At 35.1% G+C, this 14583-nt stretch overlaps 1 protein-coding gene across 5 annotated transcripts in view; it reads right to left on the bottom strand.

The window, feature by feature from the left end:
• PKN2 (protein kinase N2) overlaps positions 1 to 14583 on the bottom strand; it is a 161308-nt gene that overhangs the window by 60172 nt on the left and 86553 nt on the right. For all 5 annotated transcript variants that reach the window (XM_003943260.4, XM_010331123.3, XM_003943261.4 and 2 more), the window contains exons 3-6: positions 13804 to 13958; positions 3081 to 3198; positions 2320 to 2465; positions 2010 to 2223 (exon numbers count right to left, since the gene is read on the bottom strand). In XM_003943260.4, coding sequence (XP_003943309.3) covers positions 2010 to 2223; positions 2320 to 2465; positions 3081 to 3198; positions 13804 to 13958 — 633 coding nt within the window. The remainder of the gene's footprint in view (positions 1 to 2009; positions 2224 to 2319; positions 2466 to 3080; positions 3199 to 13803; positions 13959 to 14583) is intronic.

Genomic DNA, 14583 nt, shown 5'->3' with positions numbered 1-14583 from the left:
GCAACCTGGATAGCTGTCTTAAAACTATTAAATTAAAAAGCAGAGACTGGCCAGATATGGGGACTCACACCTGTAATCCCAGCTCTTTGGGAGGCCAAAGCAGGCAGATGACTTGAGTACAGGAGTTCGAGACCAGTGTGGTGATCATGGTGAAACCCTGTCTCTACTAAAAATACAAAAATTGGCCAGGTGCAGTGGCACATGCCTGTAATCCCAGCTACTCAGGAGGCTGAGGCACAAGAATTGCTTCAACCTCAGAGTGGGAAGCTTCAACGACAGAGTGAGACTCTGTCTCAAAAAAAAAAAAAAGAAAGAAAGAAAGAAAGAAAAAAGAAAAGAGACTGACGGAATGGATCTTCTAAAACAGGATACAGCTAAGAAACTCATTTGAACCCAAAGGCAAAACCAAAACAAAGTGGGGGCAGCTGTTCTAAGATCAGACAAAATAGACTTTAAATTAAAAATTGTTATAGGAGGCCGAGCATGGTGGCTCATGCCTGTAATCCCAGCACTTTGGGAGGCTGAGGCAGACAGATCACGAGGTCAAGAGACTGAGACCATTCTGGCCAACATGGTGAAATCCTGTCTCTACTAAAAAATAGAAAAATTAGTTGGGTGTGGTGGTATGTGCCTGTACTCCCAGCTACTCAGGAAGCTGAGGCAGGAGAATTGCTTGAACCCAGGAGGCGGAGACTGCAGTGAGCCGAGATTGCGTCACTGTACTCCAGCCTGATGCCTGGTGACAGAGCAAGACTCTGTCTCCAAAAAAAAAAAAAAATTGTTATAGGAGACAGAGAAGGACATTATAAAGGAGTTAAGGTAGAGATAAAGGAGTCAATTCATCTAGAAGATGTAAAAATTGTAAACATACATGAACCTAGCAACAGAGCCCACAAATAAATGAAAGAAAAATTTACATAAATGAAGGGAAAAATACAGACAGTTGTACAGAAACAGTTAGACATACTACCATACTTCCAATAATGAAACCAATAGAACATGATCAAAAAAGAATGAAAGAAAGAAAAATAATAAGTGTTGGTGAGGATCTGGAGATACTGAAACCCACTTTATACATTACTGTTGGAAGTATAAAATGGCATTAATGCTGTGAAGAATAGTTTGACAGTTCCTCAAAATCACAGACATAACTGCCATTATGACCTAGCAATTACACTCCTAAGAATATACCCCCAAATTGAAAACAGATGTTCAAGCAAAAATCTGCACATAAATGTTCATAGCAGCACTACTTACAATAGTCAAAAGGTAGAAAGAACTCATATGCTCGACAAATAAATCAACCAGATATGGTAAAGGTTGAGTATTCCTTATCTGAAATGCCTGGGCCCAGAAGTAGCTCAGATTTTGGAATATTTATATTATACATACTAGTTAAGGATCCCTAATCTGGAAATCTGAAATCCCAAATCCAAAATACTTCAAAATGAGAATTTCCTTTGAGCATCATGTTGGGTGCACAAAAGGTTTTTGAATTTTGGAATATTCCCACAAGTGGAATACTATTCAGACATTCAAAGTGACTGAAGCACTGATACACACTATAACATGAATGAAGCTTGAAAACAATATGCTTTTACTGATCGAAAACACTAAGTAAAAGAAGCCAGGCAAAAATGGGTCACAAATTATCTAATTTCTATCATATGAAATATCTAGAGTAAACATATCTGTAGCAACAGACAATTAGTAGCTGCTAGCAGCTGGGAGGAAGGGGGAATGGGGAATGACTGCTTAACAGTTATGGGTTTCCTTTTGGGGTGATGAAAATGCTTTGAAACTAGGTAGTGGTGATGGTCACACAACATTATGAATATACTAAATGCTTCTAAATTTAGTAAAATCAAAATGGTTAAAACAATAAATTTTATTCTATGTATATCTTATAATTTTAAAAAATCTATGCAAAGGTTTTTATTTCAATTACTAAACCAGAACCAGATATAGACAAAAATATACACAAAAAACAAAGGATAAACAATACATACCTGTTAATGCTGCTGGTTTGGATAGTGTACTATATTGATTTTGTGTAGATATCATACTTTGACGTGGACTTAGTGTTGGTGATGCAACAAGTGAAAGTTCTTCAATAATAACACTGCTTTTGGGATGATTCTTGGGGAGTTCATTTAATCTTTGCTCTAATGAATACTTTAAAAGGTCCAACTTCTGACTTGATTCATTAAATCTTGCTTGAGCCTTGCACAGGGAAAAGACAATTGTTGTCATTTAAATAATCACATACTTTGAATAATGCATTTATTAAACCAAATAAAAATTTTTATTTAAAATTACTTCTGAAAGTGCTTTTCTGTCTGTTACTTTTCCTGAGCCAAGTAATTTCATTACATTCTTTGCACCTTCTGCTACTGCAAACTCTATCCTAAAATGATGCCTTAATTCTTCCATCCGAAGTTCAAGTGGACTTATCACAGGTTTTGCTAGAACGGAAAAAAAAATTTAGTTGCACCATTTATTTGACTTTCTAATTTGTAGTGATTAAAATTGTGAAAAGAAATGAATTATTATAACATTACAGTGTTAGTCCTTACATCAATAAATGCTGAAATAATAATAGTTGATATATGTTAAAATTCAGAGCCTTTCATTTTTGTCATTACATATCTAAATTACAAATCTGAAAAAAAGGTTTTAGAACTGAAAGATATCCAAATATTGTAACATCGGGAGACTGAAAGTTTCTACTCCTACTCTTAGCAACTAGCTGTAAAGATTTCTTCTGGAATTAAACAAAACAAAAGAAAACAAAGCCATAGTCTTAAACAGGAAACAGAATTTTTTTAAAAAATAAAGACTGATTAGAAGTACTTGATAATTTATTTAAGTGAAGAGATACTTTCTAGATCAATATCTTCTTGAAACAAAAGGGCCAAATATCTAAAAGCATCTATCCAACTGAAGAGTGTAAAACTCAAGATGAAAAAAAAAGTAATAATAATGCTTCCTCCCCCTTAACTGTGAACCACTGCCCTGTTCCTACATAAGATTATTTAGCACCATATGCTCATAAGAAGAAGGACAAGTTATTCCATCACCATTATCAAAAGCCAATTCATTAGTCTGGACTGCCTGAAGAATCTGCATTCGTATGACTTCTATTTTTGTCTTGCTGTCCTGGAGCAGTTGCTGAGCTGTACCATGGAGTTTCCGATCCTATTTAAAAAATAAAGCAAATAAAGGGAAAAATGAAACATTTTCATATCTTCTAAACAGATCAAGTGATATATCTGCAAGTGAAAAACAGCGTTAAAAGAATTCTGTTAGCATTATAATATACAATCTTGAGATTTACGAAAAAAGAGCCATAAAACTTACAGGGTAAAGTTTGTGGAAAAACAATTCCATTAGTTAAGACAGTATGGGAGAAAAGTAAATATTACGGCTGTGTGTTTTTTAGATTTATTTTTAATTGTATATATTTGTGGTGTACATGATGTTTTGGTATACATACACATAGTGAAATGATTATTACAGTCAAACCAATTTACCAATCCATCACCCTCTACAGTTACAAGTTTTTTTGTGTATGGTTTTATGTGTACCTAAAAATCTATTCTCTTAGCATATTTTCAGTATATAATATTAACTACAGTCCATGCTATATATTAGATCTATGTACTTATTCATCCTACCTAACTCTAAATATGTACCTTTTGACCTACTTCTCCCCATTTCTTCTTCCTCCCTATTGCTGGTAACTGTATTTTACTCTCTTTTTCTATTTATTCAACTTTTTTTTTGGATTCCACAGATAAGTGAGATCATACAGCATTTTTCTTCCTGTGTCTGGCTTATTTCACTTTGTATAATGTCCTCTGGGTTCACCCATATTGTCAATGTGGCAGTACCCCACCCCTCTCCCCCATGCCCGCTTCTTTTTTGCGATGGAGTCTCACTCTGTCGCCAGGCTGGAGTGCAGTGGTGTGATCTTGACTCACTGCAATCTTTGCCTCCTGGGTTTAAGCAATTCCCCTGCCTCAGCCTCCCAAGTAGCTGGGACTACAGGCGCACACCACCACACCTGGCTAATTTTTTATTTATTTTAATAGAGACGGGGTTTCACCATATTGGCAGGATGGTCTCGATCTCCTGACCTCGGTGATCCACCTGCCTCAGTCTCCCAAAGTGCTGGGATTACAGGTGTGAGCCACCACGCCTGGCTAGTACCCCCTTTTTTTAAAGCTGAACAATATTTCATTGTGTATATACACATATATATGTATGCATGTGCACACACACACACACACACACACACACACACCCTGCACACAATTATCTTTATCTATTTATCTGCTAACAGATACCATAGGCTTGAATCTTATTTTTTTTATTTTTTTATTTTTTGAGAGAGAGTCTCGTTCTGTCACTCAGACTGGAATGCAGTGGCGCAGTCTCTGCTCAATGAACCTCTGCCTCCCGGGTTTATTCGAATCTGCCTCAGCCTCCCGAGTAGCTGGGATTATATGCACCTGCCATCATGCCCAGCTAACTTTTATATTTATGTAGAGATGGAGTTTCACCATGTTGGCCAGGTCTTGAACTCCTGACCTCAGTTGATCCACCTGCCTTGGCCTCCTAAAGTGCTGGGATTACAGGCAGGAGCCACTGTGCCCGGCCTTATTATTATTTTTAAAAAAATCAAAATCCAAATTCACATTTGTAATTTTCTCATCTTTGCTTTAAATAAAATAAAAATAATTTTCCTTTACTATGATCAATAACTCTCAGACTCAGAAACATAGTATGAAATGACTGCCTCCATGATTAAACCTAAAAACCTAATCACAGATAGTATTTGTGTTCCAATTAATTATGCTAAGAGAGGTAGAATACAGCATATGTCAACACTGGTGACAATGAGAAAGTTCCCTAGAAACACTTTAATGTCACAAAATGAGACCCTTCTTAATAAAGCTGGGGAGAAACTTATAGTATACAGACTTCTGTCATCTCTTAAGATTTCAAAAAAAAAAAAGCTCTGAATTAAGTGAAATAATATTAATGCCTGATGTGGTTTGGACATCTGTCCCTCCAAATCTCATTTTGAAATGTATTCCCTAGGGTCTGGAGCAAGGCCTAGTGGGAGGTATTTGGATCACAAGGACAGCTCTCTCATGAATTACTTGGTGCTAACCTCACGGTATGAGTACATTCTCATTCTATGAGTTCAAGATAGTTGTTGAGCTGGTTGTTTAAAAGAGCCTGGCACTTCCTCCTCTCTCTCTTGCTTGTTCTCTCTGACTAGGTGACACGCTGGCTGCCCTTCATCTACCATCATGACTGTAAGCTTCCTGAGGTCCTCAACAGAATCACATGCCAGCGCCATGCTTCCTGTACAGTCTGCAGAACTGTGAGCCAAAATAAGCCTCTTTTCTTTATAAATTATTCAGCCTCAGATATTCCTTTATAGGAACACAAATGAACCAATGCAATGCCATATCTTTGTTTAGTTCTAGTAACACTGAATGTGAGTGACAGAAGAACTGTATGCCAAACAATGACCTACTTAAAGATGTCAATGTCCTAAGCCTCAGAACCTTATTAATGTTACCTTACATAGCAAAGGAGATTTAAGGTAGCAAATGGAATTAACGTTGTAAATCACTTGACCTTAAAATACAGAGATTATCCTTGATTATCGAGACAGGCCCCATTGTAATCACAAGGGTCTTTAAATGTAAACGGAGGAAGAAGAGGTCAGAGTGATGTGATGTGAGAAAAACTAGATCTGCTATTGCTGGCTTAGAAGACAAAGGAAGAGAATCAGAAACCAAGAAGTGTGAGTAGCCTCCAGCAGTTGGAAAAAACAAGGAAATATTCTGCCCTACATCCTCCAAAAGGGAATGCAGTCCTACCAACACCTTGATTTAGCTTAGTAAGATCCACTTCAGACAAAATAACTACAAAATTATAAGATAATAAATTTGTTGTTTTATGCCACTATATTTGTGATAGTACAAATTAAGAAAATATACAAAGAAATATCAAAAGTTAATGGTACCTCCTGTTTTTAGAGTTGCATTAGTTGTCAAAGACTGGTATCCACACATACATACACACAAAAATTGATTAAGCATCACGTTAGAAAGCACTTATTCATAAGAAAGGACAATCTTTGCATATTATTTAAGCATCTCTATTTTTAATCACTAAGGCAATCAGTAATATTTTGGAAATAAAATAGCACACAATCAACCTGTATTTTCCTAGAGACTCACGTCTCTTAGAACCCAAGAGAGGCTTGATAATGGCAGTATTACTTCAATAAATCAAATACACACTATATGACCCTGAATAAAGAAGAAGATAGAGATTAGAGATAAGGGGAATAAAAGTGAGCTGAAATATACTCTGTTGAATACCAAACTCAGTAATATACCATGGAGGAAAAAATAACTCCGCATTTATGAAATGTATAACTTGTCCTTCTATTGCTTTCATATTCCCAAAGTCAGTCATTTAGAAAGTTACTTCTGGCCAGATTGCTGCATAATGACATTTAGGTCAACAATGGACTACATATACCTATGTTTAGACATATTTAGAAACGCAAGTACTTACTATTGTGTTACAATTGCCTACAGTATTCAGTATAGCTACATGCTGTTAACACAGCCTAACTGCAACAGGCTATGCTATATAGCCTAGCACTATCTAGGTTTGTGTAAGTACACTCTTATGTTATCTGTACAATGATGAAATCGCACAGTGATGCAGTTTTCAGAATGTATCCCTGTTGTAATGCAATACATGACTGTATTTCTTTGCAATTAGACTAGAGTAAAAGTATTCCCAAGCTCGTAATTTAATGGGATAAATGTATTTTACAATCAGACAGACTTAAGTCCAAATCTTATTATATATAAACTTGGACAAATTATCTATTTTCTGAAAGCCTTAGTTTCTTGCATAAACTATGTAAATGGGGGTACCACTATCTTAAATATAAAACTTTTGTAAGCATTAAACTAAAATTATATTGCCTAGCACATAATTGGCATTAAAATGTTCTCTTTTAGGACAATAAAAATAATGAGAGTCTTATTTCAATGAAGTTCTCATGTAAAAGTATAAATATTAAGTAAACCATATCATATTACTCTTCAATTAAGCTACTTCTTTTATTATTTCATTGTCATGGAAAATTACAGTAGTTCCATCATTTTACTTCTTTGGAAAATACTCCTTTCTTCACTATTTCAGTTCAACATTCAAGAAACAGCACTTGCACGTGTTTTATTTTAAAACTAAGTGAATTTTCCCACAGAAATTTCTGGAAGATCTGCAGATGTCAAAGTATGATGAAATTTTTAAAACAGACTTTGGATGTTATCACAGGCAATATACAGTTATTATATAACAGTTTTATGTTTTCAGGCATTCAATGGAATTTTTATTGAGCACATAATATGTACAAGGCAAGAAATAAGGTGGGTCTGGAGTATATGGACTGGTCTACATATTGGAGAAATACTGACTTTTATGTTGATAAAAACTTTGGGAAGGTTTTTACATATATTAGGTTGAACTACATGAAAATGCCAATGTCTGACTGATTTTGAACTAAAAAACAGCAATTTTTATATGGCTCAACCTAATAGACTAAAGTAATGAACTATTGGTAACTAGCACTCAACAATACTAGTAATTGTATTTGGAATAAATATTTTATAATTATAAGAATAACTAAAATTTATACTGTTTTCAAATTATATGTTTTTTATTTTACAAAAAAATAACATTTTGTTTCGCAAGCTATGGTGGGACATTATAACACATTACATCAAACAGACAACTTTCAAATAAGCCAATCATTGTTCTTATCAGCACCATCTAGGTAATAAATAAACCAGTCGTTCTTTTTTCATCATATATTTATGATATGGTAACGTATGGGAAGTAAGCCATAAATTACATGCCAGACTCAGTGAAAATACAAATATTAATTAGAATGCTACCCTATGAAGCTTATAATATAAGATACATAAATGATTATAACATGCACTAGGAAGTTAAAAGCAGCCAAAGAAAATTTCAAAGAAATGTGGAATAAGGCCAGGCACAGTGGCTCATGCCTGTAAACTCAGCACTTTGGGAGGGCAAGATGGGCAGATCACTTGAGGTCAGGAGTTCAAGACCAGCCTGGTTAACATGGTGAAACCCTGTCTCTATCAAAAATATAAAAAATTACCCAGGTATGGTGGCGCCTACCTGTATTCCCAGCTACTCAGGAGGCTGAGACATGAGAATCATTTGAACCTGGAAGGTGGAAGCTCCAGTGAGCCAAGATTGGCGTCACTGCACTCCAGCCAGGGCAACAGAGTGAGACCCTGTCTCAAAAAAAAAAAAAAAAAAAAGAAAGAAAGAAAGAAAAAGAAAAAGTGGAATCAATTTTTGTTGAGGGAATACAGAAAGGTTTCCTGGGTTATTATAATAAATAAGTTTGGCATATGTCAAGACCAGAGAATTTCTCACGCTAAGTGCTCTTTCAACAACAAGAAAAAAAATAATAAAAACAAACTCCCACTAAAGAACACAGGGGCACTTTTGGAAGTAACTTGATTGTTGTGATGGTATCACATGTCCATACATATGTATACAAATATCCAAATTAATTGAAATGTAAAACTAAATATGTACAACTTTTTTCTATTATCAATTAGGTCTCAAAGGTTAAACAAACAAGACTGGAGGACTGGAGTTTGGGGAGACCTGGATGGATAGTCTGGTATATCTATAGGTAGAAGCTTGGGGAACCCTTAAAACTGATGCAAGATGCTAGAAAGAACCTCAAATTTTGATAAATATCTCAATTTTTCACCTGCATGTATAAACAGGAGATATGTCTTTTTTTTTTTTTTTTGAGATGGAGTCTCAGTCTCTCACCCAAGCTGGAGGGCAGTGGTGCAATCGTGGCTCACCCCTGCCTCCTGGGTTCAAGTGATTCTATAAACAGGAGACATGGGCAGGCACAGTGGCTCACGCCTGTAATCCCAGCACTTTGGGAGGCCCAGGCAGGTATATCACTTGAGGTCAGGAGTTCGAGACCAGCCCGACCAACATGGCAAAACCCTGTCTCTACTAGCAATACAAAAAAAATTAGTCAGGCATAGTGGCATGCACCTGTAATCCCAGCTACACGGGAGGTAGGCTGAGGCAGGAGAGTCACTTGAACTTAGGTGGCAGAGGATGCAGTGAGCAGAGATTGTGCCACTGCACTTCAGGAAACTGGGTGACAGAGTGAGACTCCATCTCAAAAAAAAAACCAAAACAACAACAACAAAAACAAAAGGTATGTGTTCAATATGTCTTATCAAGTCCTCAGAGATCATTCAAAAGCGGGTGGGGGAAACCAATGATGCTGCTTAAAGCCACACTACCAAATAAGGAAACAGCAAGCTATACTATTTATGTAACAGGATAACATAAGTGCATCCCATGCCTCAGATCTTTGTACTGACAATAAAAACATGTTAATCATAAAAGAGATAATATGAAAATAATTATAGTATACACAGATATGAAATAAGAAAAAGAACAATGTGTAAATTATGGGTTAAAAGAAGATAAATGGCCATGAATGGGCAGCAAAGCAGAGTCCATTGTTTTAACAAATACTTAATTATTTGCAGCAAAATATTTCAATGTAGTGTGTTTTAGGTACTGAAGATATGGTGATAACCAAGATAATGTCTCTGCCTGCATGAAATTTATATTCTAATACTGAAAACTGATGCCCAAAAACAACTGATCACATAAATTGTAATTTAAGGTACTGGTAATATAATAAAGAGATAAGAGCCAGAGGTTGCTATTTATCTTAGGATAGCAGTGAAGAGCTTGCTGAGATGGTAGTATCCAACTAGATGACTTAATGAATGAGAAGGCCACAAAAGTACTTGGAAGAACAGATACCCAGGCAAGAATACAAGAAGTGCAAAAGCCCTGAGGTAAGAGTGTGCTTGCTATGTTTAAGGGGTAGCAAACAAGCCACTGTAGCTGGAGTGTAATGAGAGAGGAAGGTGTTTTAGAAGATGAGATCAGAAGCTCTGAGTTTTCAGTCAGGGTAAGAACTTTGGATTTTGTTGTAAATATGAGGGAAAGCCACTGGAGGGTTTTGAAGCAGGAGGGTGAAACTGTCTGACAAATTTTAAAAGGACAGTTCCAATTATAACATGCAGGAGGGTAATAATTTCATCATGTAGAATCCAATAACCAGAGTTCTGTTAACAATTTTTACAGCCAAACTGAATTAACCATCCCTGTCCATAAATCTGCTCCCCTCCATGAATTATCTATCATTGTGAAGGGCACCATAATTCATCAGACTGTCCACATAACCGATCTAAGAATAATCTTTGACTCTGCCTCCTTCCTCATATCCAAGATACCAAAAGTATGACTCTTATCTTCACTATTTTCACTGCTATTACAAAAGAAAGGAAACTATTTAGCCTGAACTACTACGAAAACCTATTAAACTTGCTGCTTGCATATATGGCCTTTTTTAATTAATTATTTAAGTCTGAGCAGGATGGATGTGAACTTTCTAAACTTGAAATCTGATTGTGTATTTTCCCTGCTACAAGTCTTTTGGCAGCTCCATCTATCTTGTAAGATAATCACAACTGCTTATTTCTGTGCAAACTACCATACAACCTGGGTTGTCTTTAAGTTATGTTATACCTCTCACCATGCCTCACCTACTTAAAACTTCACTGGTAAGGAAGGCAAAGAAGTCCTATTGGAATCACCTGGAGGACTTTTCCCTAACAAAATACCTATGTCTTTCTGGAGATTCAGATTTGTTTCCCTACGGCTTTTAATTGAAAATGACTGCTGGAGTTGACAACTCTGACTATCATAAGTACATTCTACCTACCCTCAGATATGTTAGGTAAGAAATATGCTAAGAACTTGTGCTATAGCCACAGCAAATCACTTTCATTCCTTAGAACAAGCCAGGCTATTCCACAGCTCCTTACTATGTATATACTGCATTCAACCATACTGCCATCCCTGAAAAGTAATTTCTTATTAAATGACAGATCATCTTTCAAATATCATACTAAAACTTTTAAAAGATTTATTCTGGCAGTCAAATGATTCTTCTTCATTGTGCCTCCAAAGTCAGTCAAACAAATCACTATTGGTTTTTTGTTTTTTTTTTTTTTTTTTTTGAGACGGAGTTTCGCTCTTGTTGCCCAGGCTGGAGTGCAATGGCTCGATCTCAGCTCACTGCAACCTCCGCCTCCTGGGTTCAAGCAATTCTCCTGCCTCAGCCTCCTAAGCAGCTGGGACTACAGGCATGTGCCACCATGCCCAGCTAATTTTTTGTTTGTTTGTTTGTTTGTTTTAGTAGAGACGGGGTTTCACCATGTTGACCAGGATGGTCTCGATCTCTTGACCTCGTGATCCACCTGCCTTGGCCTCCCAAAGTGCTGGGATTATAGGCGTGAGCCAACGTGCCTGGCCAAACAAATCACTATACACACTGTAACTATTTACACGTGATATATCTCCTTTTAAGATAGTGAATCTCTTAAAAGCAGGGTACTATCTATTGAGTATCTACTACGTAATAAGACAACATCTTTATTACACTTATACCCCAGAATCTGGCATAATGGCTCTCAAACTTTTAACTAAATCTTTAATGAATATATTAATATTCCACATAATTTCAATTTGTAATTTTCCCTAATCTAAAATGATATACTTTGACCCTTTGAAAAGTTTAAAGATGAAAAATGAAAACAGTTAAGGTGGACTCCAGACAGAAATAACTGGCAGGCCTATCTCAGAAGACTACAGTAGTTGCAAATAGGCTTTAGATCTCCATTTGAGTCCTCCTCAAATTAATAAATCTCCTAATTAAAAATAAAAAGTGATGGAAAATTGACAAACTTGTTTTAACAGGAGGCTCACAGCCTTGTTCACTTAGGACCTGTAGTTGTTTTAGGTAATCTATTGTTTTACTTTTGGTATGTCTGTAACTCTGTTCAACTTAGCGCAGTGGTTTGTAATCTTTTGTGGATTAAAGAACACTTTGAGAATGAAGTGTAACCTACATCCCTTTCATTCATACAACTATAAACATACATAATAATTGCTTTTCCCATAACTTCAAAGGGTTCATAAACCCCTCAAATTAATCCATCAACGCCAGATTTAAAAACTTTACTCCAAAGGGCAGTAGTTGGGTTAATTTAATTTAAAAATGCTCAGCATAATGTGCTAAATTAGAAGGTCCAGAATAAAGTATTTACTTTTTAAAAAAAGGTCAAAATAACATTTTATAAAAATAAAAAAATCCCAAAAACTAAATGTCAGTATTAAAAATAACAGCACAAAAAATAACTATCATCTGATAGGAATGTACAGTTAGTGAAATAATATCCTATCAAATATCACATAATAGAAACAAATACATTTCTCTAAAAGTAACAAAAAATTCTTTTACATCTAATTTTCGTAATTGGCCTTAAAACATCTTATTTAGAAAAAGTATACATTTCTCTCTTTTCAGTATCTTTCCTGATTTCTTTTTTCTTTTTCTTTAAATAAGTTTTTAGAGACAGGGTTTTGTTATACTGACAACACTGGTTTCAAACTACTGGCCTCAAGGAATCCTTCTGCCTCAGCCTCCCAGAGTCCTGTGTATACAGGTATGAGCCACCAGGCCCAGCCTCAAATTTCATTTGTGGTGAATAGCTACCATGCATGACTAAGAAAAAAAATTTCCCTCTAATTTCAAATTCTTTCTAAACAAAGAAATACGTAAGAACTTTTATTATGAAATTATTTAAAAAACATCTATTAAAATATAAAAAAATTGATGTGCAGACATAAGCATCTTTAAAATACAAGAGTTGAAAGTTAAAAGGTATATTTTATAATTTTATACCTTTCCAGAATTTTTGGAAATTATTAAAACTATAGAAACCTTAGGCTAAAGAGAAACTTGAGGATAATCTGGTTCAGTGGCTCACAACATTTTTTTTTTCTACATTATACCTAAAAACAAGGACATGTTCCTATTACTAAGAATTGCTCCTCCTAACACTGATTTTCAGGTAGGAGTTATATGCCCATACCAGATCCGCAAGAATGCCCAAGTCTAGGCCAAGCAATTATTGATGGTGACAAATTGTCCCATCTTTTCATTTGCCCTCTCCCAAAAACCTGTATGTGGAAAATTCATTAGGGACTAAATTCTTTTAAATAATTTCTTTCGAAATAACTTTAGCTTTATAGAAAAGTTGCAGACATGGAAAGCTTCTGTGTATCCTTTACCCATAAGGTCAAATTTTTTATTAACTGGGTTTTGGTAGGAATAAACAATTTTTAAAATGTTACTTAAAAAAAAAAAAGTTTCTAAACTTTTTTGTTCTTACTTTTAAATTCTGAGATCAAAATGATCTCAGAAGTCTTAATGTAGTGTTTAAACAATGAAATTACCTCTTAAAAACACAAAAATGTGAAAAAAACAAAACTAAATAGATCTCAAAAGGGGTATTTTTTAGTGTACAATAGCTTAAGAAAGCAAAATCACCGAGTTCCACCTCAGCTGGAAACAAGCCTGTCAGATAACTCAAATTTCCCCTGCTCCACATGTACACAAATGACTGCAAAAGTGTCATGTCACCAGTACTGATGTTGGAGTTACAAATAAATTTTAATGAATAGGTAAATTTGTAACTACAGAATCTGCAAACAGTGATTGACTATATAGTTACATTTATTTACTACACTTACCTTTGAAGATCCATTTGAATACATCTGTATCATATTCTCTGCACCTTGTTTTACTTTAAGTTCTATATCCAATTGTTTTTGTAGAGCCTTCAATCTACTGTTGCTAGTAGAACAACGAGGGTCACTATTTGGAGTATCTGGGGTCCTTGGGCAATCTGTAAATAAAATATTGTTAAAATTACTTATTAGAATGAACTGCTGCTTAAAATTGGAAGTTAATATTTTTTAAATAAACAGCATTTTTCAAACTCTGAGATGAGCTTAAATGGAGTCTCCTTATGCTTATAGATAATACATGAATTCAACCAATTCACCCCCCAAAAATAAAGTATTTGAGTTAGAAGACTAATTCCCAGGGTAGATTCCACTTAAAACATAAAAGTGATTATATTAACTCTGAAACTCAATTAGATGATTGTCTGTGGTTTCTCCAACATGATTATTTTAAAATCAACTTGACTAGTCTATTCAACAGTTAAACTAAATTTTCTACTACAACCTGATTAGCTAGAGAATAAATCATATTCAAATATGATACAAATTCAATTAGTAACTCTTTTTAAAGAGAACTAACAATATTTGAAATACTGTGCTAGCAATGCTTCAAAAATATTGATCCATTGATATCAAATTGACGCAGGGCAGAAGGAAATTACCGAGGTACAAAAATTCAAGTCCACAGCGTCTCATAAAGGATACTGTGTTGATTCTATTTAAAAAAACAAAAATGAAACTTTACAGAATAAGTTAGGGAGGAGTCCTTTCTCAATTTTTTGCGAT

This window comes from Saimiri boliviensis, chromosome 11, assembly GCF_048565385.1.
Source record: "Saimiri boliviensis isolate mSaiBol1 chromosome 11, mSaiBol1.pri, whole genome shotgun sequence".
Lineage (NCBI taxonomy): Eukaryota > Metazoa > Chordata > Mammalia > Primates > Cebidae > Saimiri > Saimiri boliviensis.
Note: the sequence above shows the minus strand (reverse complement) of the source record. Positions and strands in the feature narration are given on the sequence as shown.